This window comes from Olea europaea, chromosome 5 (assembly GCF_002742605.1).
Source record: "Olea europaea var. sylvestris chromosome 5, O_europaea_v1, whole genome shotgun sequence".
NCBI lineage: Eukaryota > Viridiplantae > Streptophyta > Magnoliopsida > Lamiales > Oleaceae > Olea > Olea europaea.
In genome coordinates, this window is record NC_036241.1 from 1 (window position 1) to 12115 (window position 12115).

Below are 12115 nucleotides of genomic sequence, written 5' to 3' on the forward strand. Positions count from 1 at the left end.
TTCTTGGTTTTTTTTTTTTTTTTTGGTTCAATAGAAAGCTTTTATGAGTTTTAACGAAAGATTGGTAGGTTAGTTGTTTTAGGCTGCCATTTATTACCTACAATAGATAGAAATAAAGGTGACTCCCTTTACAACTCGAGGGACAAATCACTGAGAGTTCTATATTTCAGTGTGAGAGTTCCATCATAAAAGATCCTGTAGATTGTAGATGATGATAAAAAGATTAATTAATAATATTAAAAGATAAAAAGACAAAAATATTAGTTACAAAGACTTCTTCAAACTATCAATTCACGTAAAGAATTTTTTCAAATCAAAGCATAAATTCTATCAATTCAGAGCATAAATTCTATCAACTTCTAAAGACTTTTTTAAACTAAATCAATGCCATCATAATCAAATTTATTTTCGTAAACCGGTATCGGAGCTTGTTTTTAGTCCAATTCACGTAGTATATGAAAAGAGTAGACTATTAAAATTTAGAGCTTCTTGAAAATCTTAAAAGAAAAAATAGTTTAGACACAACCTCTTTAATTTGTAACTTTGATAAAAAATTTAATCATAATTTACATTCCACTAAAGATAAATAGTTAAATAGTGTTGTAAATTGTAAATCTAAGAGAAAGCATAAAAAGAAATATATCAATGAGTAATAAAAAGGTAGAAATAGTATTAGAAAATATAAGTAAAAACATAAAGACTTTAGAAAAATAATGTCGAATATCCTAAAACCAAAATAGTGAAATATTAGAAAAGAAGTTTTGCAACACAAGTAAAATAGATATAAAATTTATTTAGGAAAGTCAAAAAATGAAATGCTAAAATTAGAGAAAGAAAGGTCAATAGATACTCCTAAACTAGACTTGGACTTTTTAATAAACTAGTCAAAGTTAAACATTCATTGCATGTTATTCTAAAATATCTTTATAAATGATGTAAAAGTAATAGTCGATATTAATTTGTTGAAGGATTTGATGAGTTTTGAACGAATTAAATTATAGAAAATAAAATTTAGTATATAAACTTAAGATAATAAAATTATACTCAAATTGTACACTCAAAACTCAATTTCTATGATTCAAATTTTTTTATAATAATGAAATACTATAAATAAGCAATCTTTTTATATTACATTTGATACATAAAAATTAATTGTCAAAACGTAAATTTAAATACACATTAAAATTTCTAGATATATGAATTTGAATAAATTTATCTATAATAACTCTAGATTCATATAATTCAAGATTCATCAAGCGAAAATTTATTGGATCTAGATTAATGTGAAAATAATTTTGTAGTATTTATTACATATCAAAAAACGAAAAATAAGGTATTATTGACTGAATCGTAGGGAGGTTAAAATCATCCAAAAAATTATTCTCCATTGATGTGATATTTTAATATAATTATAGATAAGTTGGAAAATTCAGATTTAGGAAAAACTAAAGAATAAAAGGAAAATTAAAAAGACTAAGTGCATTTATACTTAATGAATAAAGGGAAGCAAATTGTAGTTAGTATTAGAATAATATTAGGCAATCCTTTAATAAGATCATTATGTTGACAAATGGAATTAGAAAAAAGATTAGAATCTTTGACAGATGTTGAAGAACATATAGAAACATTTGGATAAAACAAGTTAAAATTAATAAAAACTTAAGACATTTACAAGAAATGAAATATCTTTAGTAAATCTTTAATATATCAAAATTATGGAGAAATAATATGTTTCATGTGCACACGACATAAAATGCTAAGAGAAAGTTAAAAATATTGAGAGGAAAAAAACTTTGAAAGAAATTAGTTTGGCGAATGATAAAATACTCTGAAAAAAGCCATTACAAATATATTGTTTTACAAATTTTTATTCAATTTATATCATTAAATAAATATTCTTGCTCTGCTCTGCTTGATTGTTCAATAGAAAGTTTTTGAGTTTATAGAGAAACGAACAATTGGTAGATTAGTTGTTTTAGGTAGCCATATGTTATTCAAAAGAAATAGAGATTACTCATCTTTACAAAACAAGTGGCAAATTACTGAGTATTCTATCTCTAAGCGTCGGAACTTCTTAATCAAGATCCTATAAATTGTAGGAGAAGAGAAAAAGATATATTAATAATATTAAAAGACAAAAATATTAATTACAAAGACTTTTTCAAACTATCTATTCACTTAAAGAATTTTTCAAATCAAATATTAATTACAAAGACTTTTTCAAACTATCAATTCACGTAAAGAATATTTCAAATCAAAGCATAAATTCTATCAACCTCTGAAGACATTTTTAGTGTGCGTACACACTTAAAAAATCCAGAATAATACATGAATCAAAATAAATATTTTGAAATTACGATTCAACGCTCCACGCGCCTTCATGTACTAGTGAAAGGTTCTAATTTTTATTTTTATTTTTTAAATTGGGGAAGTTTCGTGCAATTTTTTCTTCTATTCCCCTAATTTCGACGTTTTGATTTCAATTATGGTCAAAATTCCCGTACTTTAACACATTGTTTCAGACAACACCACAATGAGCAGAGAGTGAGAGTGGAAAATTTGTGTTCTTCCGTTTCATTTTTCCAAAATTTTCAAATTCAATCCAAACTTCAAAATCTTATTACTTCTTCATTTTAAGTCCGAATTTAGAGTTCTTTAAATGGTTGAAAATCCCATAGAAAAACCTTTCTAACCAAATAAATATTACTACATGAAAATCAATTAAATACAAGCAATAATTTCTTAAAGTTTCTACAAAATCAACTAGGATTTCAATTTTCTCATAAAAGCAAACATGAAAATGGATGAAATTTGCAGATATAATCTAGGTCTTATACTGTACAAATTTTGTGAATTAATATTGTATATTTTGAAAAGTCTTGCCAAAAATGCTATGATAATGCTTGAAAGTTCGCGGGATGCTGTGATTACCAATTCAAATTTTAGTGTTGCTAAGTTTACGTTCTAGATTACCGATTAGTTCGACCTAACGTGCGAAATCGACTAATTAAAGCAAACACGTCACTTTTAATTAGTTTCTAGAGGATTAAGTATACAATTCAATTAACCTTATATTTGAATACTGCAGTTTGTAATAAATTGTTGGAAAGTAAAGAACACAAAAGTTGATGACGTAAAAACCCAACTGGGAAAAATTTCGGGATCAAGTCAGTTACCTCCACTATAAACAGTTCAGGGAATACACAGCAATTCCAACTCTTGTATCAACTAAGACCCGCTGTTATAGTCTCACGATCTACTACCATAGATATCTCTAGCATGTTAGACCTCCTCATCTACCTCCTGTAGCATCCCGCTACCATAGATGCCTCTAGTTTCTTACTAAACTTCCTGATTTACTTTTCGCATTCCAATCTGTTGTCTCCTACTGCCTCTTGGTATTATGCTGAATGTTTCTCCAAGTGGAATACCAAGAACCACCTGTTCTTGTGTCCATTTCTCTCAATCCCCCAATGAGAGAGTCCCTTTCTCAATAAATTAAGAAAGCCAGGTGTTTTGGATTCAAAGATGTGATGTTTTCCCAAAACTTGGTTGCCAGATTACAAGAATGAATATGATGGATTCACCTATAACTTTTGCACCTTGGGGTTTACCTATTTTACCTTTTTTTTTTAAAAATATAAATAAATAGTAGGTCAAAACTTAAAATAGACAACATTTCTTTCCTGCTTGGCTGCTTCTACAGACTTCAGACAACAACGACTTCTCTCTCTCTCTCGACTCTCGTCTCTCACTCTCCGACAGCCCGGCTCTCACATAGTGCACTCCCACCACCGACCACCAGTTCCTTGCTTCTACAGATTACAATACATTACAGACTTACTCTTTCCTACGCAGTGCACGCACCGGCCAGTCGGCCACCCCCACCTAGATCGCTTCGTGCCTGAGCTACCTCCATGCGACTGCAACAGTCGACGCCAGACCCGGGTGGACCATTTTTACTGACTTGAAAGTTGAAGGTTAGAAGCTTTACTCAAAAATTTTCTTTGAATTCTTCTCGACAGTAACTGCTTAGTGACCTTAGTCTGCTTAGTGCTTAGCTTGCTTTGCTGCCTGCCTCTCTGCTGTTAGTTACTTCTATTTCTTAAATTGTATTTATGTACAATACAATTAATCAATTATGATTCCTATTCGGTTTCCTGCCCAATAAATGTAATTTAGGGATTTCTGAATTCTGATTTAGGGCTTTGATTTAGAAAATTGACCATTTTCTGATTTAGGGCTTTGTTACTTATTTATATGTAAATTGATAATATTGATTTGGAATTGGGAAGATTGAAACTGTCTGACTTTTGGAAGGTAATTAGGTATGACATAGTATAAACTAATTTAGGCATTTCTAATCTTGTTGATTTTTCATTTTTGGTTTGTTTCAGTTATGGAAAAATACTTTAAACGTACATCTATGATTTCCTGTGATGAACAAAATATTGACGAAAGGAATGTTCGAAAGAAAAGGGATGAAAACGATGTTCGAGATGTTGATGTTGCCGGTATTGGAGATGTTGATGTTGGAGATGTTGGGGATATTGGAGACGTTGGGGATATTGGAGAGGTTGGAGATGTTGATGTTGGATTTGGGGGTATTAGTGACGTTGGAAATGTTGAGGATATTGGGGATGTTGGGGATAGTGGAGGAAATGTTGAGGATATTGGAGATGTTGGAAATATTGGAGATATTGGGGATGTTGATGTTACACAGCTTCCCTCTGATCCTGGATTGAGAGTTCCAATACAAAATTATGATATTAATATTCGAGATGTGATTCGAAGAGCATATATGCAAAGAGGTCATTGTCAGCCTCGTAATCATATATTTCCACCCACAAGAATAGGTAAAATAGACCGACGATTTTGTGTTTCGTGGTATAATGAGCATCCCACTTGGTTGGAATACAGTATAGCAAATAATGCAGTTTTTTGCTTTTATTGTTATCTTTTCGGTTTGAATGGTGGTTCATTTGTTAAAGGTGGATTCTCAAATTGGAAAAAGAAAGAATATATAGGCTTCAAGTAGTGCACACAATCAAGCTCGGGTCAAATATGAATTGTTCAAGAATCAAGAACAAAGTATTAGATCTTGTCTCGTTAAACAATCGCATCAAGCTCGAACAAGTTATCGAATCCGATTAAATGCTTCAATTGATTGTGTTCGATTTCTTCTACGACAAGGGATAGCATTTCGTGGACATGATGAATCTGAAGATTCAAACAATCAAGGAAACATTCTTGAACTATTGCATTGGTTGTGTGATCATAATCCTGAGATTAAGGCCGTTGCTTTGACAAATGCACCTGAGAATTTGAAATTAACATCACCAAGAGTGCAAAAAGATATTGTAAGTGCTATTGCGTCTGAATGTCTACATGTGATTATTAAAAATGTTCGTGATAGTTTCTTCTCAATTTTAGTTGATGAATCTCGAGACATTTCTGTGAAAGAGCAAATGTCAGTTGTTATTCGTTATGTCAAGATGGGTGTATATTGGAACATTTTATTGGTGTCATTCACGTTTTGAATACCACAACTGCCTCACTTAAGGCTGCAATTGATCAATTATTCTCAACGCATAGTTTAAGCATATCTAATTTGAGAGGCCAGGGATATGATGGAGCTAGTAACATGCGAGGTGAGTATAATGGCCTCAAAGCACTTATTTTGAAAGACAATCCAAGTGCTTACTACATTCATTGCTTTGCTCATCAACTTCAACTAACTCTTGTAGCTGTGGCACAGAAACATCCGAAGATTGAAACTTTCTTCACTACAGTACATAGATTAGTGAATATTGTTGGAGGATCAGCTAAACGGAGTGATCTTATTCGAGAGAACCAAAGATTGAAAATTCTTAAATCACTCAGTGTTGGTGAAATATCAAGGGGACGGGGTCTCAATCAAGAAATTACTCTTCAGCGTCCTGGTAATACACGTTGGGGCTCTCACTATAGTTGTTTAATTAACTTGATTGCCATGTTTTCAACTATAGTCGACGTCATTGAGATGATTGCTACTGATACTACAAGTACCGGAACAAGAGGTGATATATGCATTTCATTGGAGTTGATGTTAAGATTTGAATTTGCATTTAATCTACATCTCATGAAAAAAAATTTAGGGATTTCAAACGAATTGTCAGGAGCATTACAAAGAAAAGATCAAGATATTGTCAATGCTATGAAATTGGTGCAAATATGTAAAACACAGCTCCAAACCATGAGAGATGATGGATGTGATTCTTTTTTGGGAGTGATTTGTTCATTTTGTGAAACTCACAAGATCAATGTTCTCGATATGGATGATGTGTTCGTAACTGTAGGTCGTTCACGGCGTGAGATAGTGACAAATTTGCATCATTTTCGTGTGGAAATATTTTATGCCGTCATTGATATGCAATTTCAAGAGTTAAATGATCGTTTTTCTGAAGTAAATAGTGACTTGCTTATTTGTGTTGCATGTTTATCTCCAAGTAATTCATTTACTGCTTTTGACAAGATCAAATTGATTCGACTATGTCAGTATTATCCGGTAGATTTTGATGCAGCAAATATCCTAGAACTTGATGATCAACTAGATACGTATATTCTTGATATGCGCACTTCTGAAGACTTTGAAGAATTACAAGGTATTAACGATCTTGCACGGAAGTTGGTTGTGAAGAATAAACATGAAGTGTATCCATTATTCTACAAACTTGTGACAATAACCTTAGTTCTTCCCGTGGCTACTGCTACAGTCGAGAGAGCATTTTCTGCGATGACTTACGTCAAAAATATCTGCGCAATCGAATCGGAGATCAATGATTGAATGATAGTTTGATTGGATATATTGAGAAAGATGTTTTTGACAAGATTGAAAATGATGTAATTATGGAACGTTATCAAAATATGAGAACACGTAGAGAGCAATTGTAATAAGATATATCTTATTTTAATTTTTCATCACTTTTTTAAAAGTTCGTTACTGACCCCCTAGTCTAAAATGTCTGCGTCCGCCCCTGACGACAACCCGTATTTTCCATCAAAGAAAAACAAGACGTGTTTTCATTGTAGCATGTATTAGTGGAAAACCAAGGGGTGTTCTCTGAAATTGGTTTAATATGACTCCATTTTAGATTCCTTGTGGAAAATTCATGCAGAAAAGGAACATATCATCATCCGACATAGCGTGTACTTTATTTACCTACGTATAAGTAAATAACTTTTTCTTTGGATGAAATTCAAACAAGAAAATTAAAGAGTGAATGATAGTTGCACCCCTATTCATCCATGATATTCTTAGCCACTATTTTTAACCACGCTATCTAAACACTTATTTTTCACAAACTCATTTTCAGTCGCATATTTTCCCAATAAAATATTTTGTACGTAAATCCAAAGACTTTTTGCTACTATTTAAACACATTTTTTTTAATCATTATTACGAACTCAATTTTTAGCTAAAAAGGGGAGGCTCAAACATAGGCTTAGTATACAGTTAAAAGCTTTCAAAAGACTGTTAAATCATTTTTCTTTTCTCTCACCAGTTATAGTTCATTTTCATGCCTGAATGCTAGCATTTATATTCAAACCGTTTATGCAGAAGAAATCAATTTTTGATCTGCATATTGACTTTTCTTTTAGTCATTTTACTTTTTATTAGATTGAAATGCAAACTAAATATTGTGGAGCAAAGGCAGTTGAACCTCCAATGTGCAGGGTAAGCATAAAATTCGATCTCTAAAATTTTAATAGAACCAATCATTTAAGAGTTGCCAAATTGCTTCGTGCATGCAATGTCTCGATTATATTTCCTTTTCTTGCAGTAAATCTTCATTGGTTTGCGTGGTGATTTAGTAGGAATTGATAGAAATGAGAATCGAAACTTTCATTTTCCTGTATAGACTTCATAGTGTTAGCAGTTTAAAAATCTATGTTTTGTGTGTTTCTCATCAGCATTCAGTAACAGAACAGCACTTTTGGTATCAAGAAATAAAGTTGAAAAACCTCGTAGAGGAGAAAAAAGAAAGATTTCTCACTGTACATTGCTGTCCTCTACATTACTTTTTGTTTGTTTGCTTTCCAATTTCATCTTTAGCATCTTTTGTTCTTAGAAACATCGTTTTTAATCTTTTCAAGCCTAGCCACAACTTCCCTCATATCGATTCTTTCCATAGGAAAGTTGATCACACTCCATTTCCAATTCCAGTCTTCCAGAATGGATAAGACACATTGTGTTTTTGCTGTGAAATTATTATCGTCACTTATGACCAAATTGGAATCCACAAGTTCGGTTATTTTATTTTCAATTGAAGACTGGCTACAACTGACCCAGCTTTTCAAGCTCATTTTTTCACCAAATATTTCATCTATTCGCTTCTTCCTCGTGTACATATCCTTCTAGATCCATTTTCTACATTGGCATTTAACATTTACAAGAACAGTTGACAGAATTGAAAGCTGAGAATCAGTTGAAAAATTCCCAAGTTTATTTGAATATAAATAAATTCAGAACATTCTGAAACTCAGTAAGGAACACAACCTGGTGCCATATATTCGTTTGAGGCATTGACTCCCCTTGACCGAAGAGTTTGGCTATACCAAAATCAGCAACGTGCACCAACTACATCTTCATCAAGAAGGACATTTCTGGGCTTTAAATCACAATAAGGACAGTGAATGACTGAATGTCCCATTATGATGCAGATATTCTAAAGCCAATGCAACATCAGTTGCTATATTTAATCTTTTTAGCATGTCCAGGAAATATTTGTGAATATAACCATTTCTGCAGGCTCCCATTAGGCATCTACTCCAGTATCAAGGCTTTGACCTCAGTGTTACTGCAACAGCCAATGGTTTTGATTAAATTCCTATGGCGAATGGTGCTCAATACTTCACTCTGTATATCAAAACTCTTGGTTACTCGTTCTGACTAGAAATTGAATACTTTTACTGCAACATTCAATCCATCAAAAAGTGTTCCTTCATAAACTGAACCAAAAGTTCCACTTCCAAGTATGTTAATTTCACTGAAGGCATTTGTTGCTTCTTGAATTTCTTGGTAAGAAATCCTTCTCCATGAAATACCTAATGAATTTTTGCTCGTGTAGTTGTCTGTATGATTTTCGGCTCATCATCAACAGGGTTATGCTCAGTGCAAGAAACATCAATCCAGTTGCAAATTGACGCAGTAGTCTGCCAGTTATCGGCCAAGATGCCATAAGGGTCTGAAGTGATTCAGTTTTTGAAGGCTAGAAGTGCTTCTTCATCTCTATTTGAGTAAACTACAAAGCAGTTCACTGAAAACTTTTGAGTTTTTGTTCATTTTTACATTTTTTGTGTGTTTTAATGTGTATGTTTTTAGCACTGCTTTTGTATACATGAAAAAATTAAAAAAGAAAAAAAAGATTCTAAAAATTTGAAGAAATTCAAAAATATTTTCTTTTATTAGGTTGTATGCTTGTGTGGGTTAAATAGTCTGGCTGGTAATGATGATTTAATTTGAGACTTGGTCCTTGTTTAAGCTCCATTTGTCTAAAAATTTATTTTTCGAAACTCATTTTCAACCACACATTTTTCAATAAAATAATATTACACATAAATCAAAAACTTTTTCTTAATTTTTAACCACACATTCTCTATCAATCTACTATTCAAAAATACATTCTTTCTCTAAAATGGGGCTCAAACAAGGGCTTGGTATTGATAGATAAACTGTGGATAGGTTACATGCTTAAATAATTGATACTTAGCCTTGCAAAACTTGATATTATATGCACACTAGAATTGAGTTTTGCATCATGATGCAATAAGTTGATTCATATGCTGGATAGATTAAATGATTGAATATAAATGTTATACCCAGAACTATCTTAAATTAATGATCCTTAGACCAACTTTAGTATAGTTTGAGGGGTGATTTTACTATTGTAGGAAATTACGAATTTGAATGGGGATTTCCTATGTATGGATTGTCTTAGATTAATTGAGCGAAAGTCTTAAGTTGGAGATCAGTTTGCTTGAATAGGTGTTTGATAATGAACATTGCACTAATCAAGGTATATATTTCTTTTGAAATTTGAAATTTGAAACTTCTCTTTAAACCCTTGACTCTAGTAATTAAACTTACAAGGGTATCTAAAAATTTAGTGCCTTAAAGTCAACTAACTTGGTAGTTATCGGTCGAAAGCTCGATACAAAGGTTATTTAAAAAGTAATTAGAGATGAAGTTGCAATGTTGCAAATGATAGGCTTTTGCAACGTTTAACAAACGTTGCCGTAGGTCCTTTTATTTATTTTATTTTTATTTTTTATATTTGGAAAATAAAAAGAATAATTCCATTAAATTTTGGCAATGTCGTGAAAGTAGCAAACATAATTATTTAATTAAAACTCCTAAACCTCTCCCCTTTTCTTATCAAATCTGTCCCTTCAAATACCAAAATTCAAAAGGAATGAGAGAGTGAAGCTTAGAGATTCCGATTAATTAAAGAAAAACTAAGGAACTACAGTACAAAGAAAATGCTACCAATTTTCTGAAATTTTAGACATCATAATTTTTTATAAAGCCATCATAGTGAAGGGGAACAAAAACTAAGAATTTTGATTTTCCTTTTATTTTCAGAGATCCAAAGCTTTTCATTTCAAATTTCTCCTAAATGGAAAACAAACCAAAGAAGAACAAATTCAATATTTTCCCTTTTTCTTTCATTATCGAATTATCTTCAAATTCAAAACTCATTAAACCAACCTCAAGCAAAAAGGAAAATCAAAACTTTTAGTCTCTTACACTCCTCGAACGAAACCAAAACAAAATTTGTCTTCACGAAAGACCAAAGTGCTTAACCATTGAAAAAATATTCTATCAAAATATATAGTCACAGAACGAGAGATGGAATTTTTTTACCTTCAATGCTTGTAGCATTCTTGGACTTCCTATGCTGAGCTCTCTCCATTTTCTTTTCAAAAACTCAAATGCCAAAACAGACAAAAGCCACGAATACTTGAAGTGCAGATAAAAGTGTGCCACGTGTACTACACTCCTATCTAACTCATGAAGTAGTGCATCATGGTAGACTAGGAAGGCTTTTTGTGTCAACAAAGAATTCACGCTGCTAGTGCATAAAATGTCTACTCCATCATTATAAATTTTTGTGGTACTAAATAGGACTTATCACTACAATCATTAAGATTTTAACTACCTTTTTTTTCTCAATTAATAATGATTCGGCAGCTAGTCCACCATCCCAACCATGCCATACTCTTTCGAATGTGCACTCCAGATAACATAGTTATACTCGCCACTTTTATCACACAAATCCAACTTGTATCATACTCACAGGCAAAACGAATTTAAACCTATCAAATGAGCTCCATTATTCCTTCAACCAAAACCACCATCTTGGAGAAAAAAGGGGGAAAAGTCAAAAGCAACAATACCAAAAGGAGCAGATCACTGAACATCAAGAATCCTACGAAATTTAATTCTTTATGATTTTATCACATGCTTTTGCAGTCATAAATTGAAATTACACTGAATCAGTTCATTTGCTGGAGAAAAACCTTTAAGAAACTATTCTATTCCACGAAGATACATATTCAAATCACAATACAATAAAAGCAACTCTATCAAATCATCAAAAGCATATATACGCATGAGTAATCGTAAGAGAGATCTGGAACAGTTACCTCTAGCTTCTTTGAGATCAGATCTAGTAGAGCAAGAGAATTGGGGAAGGGGAAACAGAAAGCAATAATTGGGAAAGAAAGTGGGTCAAGGCTGTGGTTGTCGCAGAAGAACTGCTTGCAACAACGGCCAGAGATGGGACAGATTTGCTAGGGTTCTCGACGGAGGAAGTGGTGCCAACAACGATGGGAAGGGAAACCTCAACGGTGGCAACAGGATTCTCGACGGTAGAAGTGGTTGAGGCTGTGTGTGCGTGTGTTGAGAAGAGGAGAGGGGATGGTTGGGAAGTAGAAAGACACGGTTGAAAAATGGATATTAGGGTTTTAGAGAAACGTGGGTCGGGTTGGATATAGCAAAGCCTTTTGCAACGTTTATTAGATATTGCGAAAGTTAAACTTTTCACAACATTAGGAAAACGTTGCAAAATAT

The 12115-nt window shown here is 32.5% G+C and overlaps 1 protein-coding gene and 1 long non-coding RNA gene across 2 annotated transcripts; one reads left to right on the forward strand and one right to left on the reverse strand.

The window, feature by feature from the left end:
* The first annotated feature begins 4399 nt into the window (after window positions 1–4399).
* LOC111394872 lies at window positions 4400–6826 on the forward strand. Its single transcript, XM_023020921.1, has 6 exons — window positions 4400–4991; window positions 5194–5470; window positions 5596–5651; window positions 5748–5942; window positions 6009–6059; window positions 6138–6826. Exons 1-6 carry the CDS (start codon window positions 4400–4402, stop codon window positions 6824–6826), a joined length of 1860 nt encoding a protein of 619 aa, XP_022876689.1.
* A 1446-nt stretch (window positions 6827–8272) lies between these two features.
* Window positions 8273–12020, reverse strand: LOC111394321. The gene is made up of 2 exons (XR_002702568.1): window positions 11689–12020; window positions 8273–9284 (listed from the first exon to the last, which is right to left on the reverse strand). It is a non-coding gene; the product is annotated as an uncharacterized LOC111394321 (long non-coding RNA).
* Window positions 12021–12115: the final 95 nt, after the last annotated feature.

Excerpts from the sequence above, each read along its gene's own strand:
- LOC111394872 (XM_023020921.1), top strand. The coding sequence starts at position 4,400 with ATGGAAAAATACTTTAAACGTACATCTATGATTTCCTGTGATGAACAA. Across the intron at positions 5,471-5,595 it reads ATTTCTGTGAAAGAGCAAAT|TTTAAGCATATCTAATTTGA; the intron begins GTCAGTTGTTAT and ends CTCAACGCATAG. Across the intron at positions 6,060-6,137 it reads TACAAGTACCGGAACAAGAG|GGATTTCAAACGAATTGTCA; the intron begins GTGATATATGCA and ends AAAAAAATTTAG.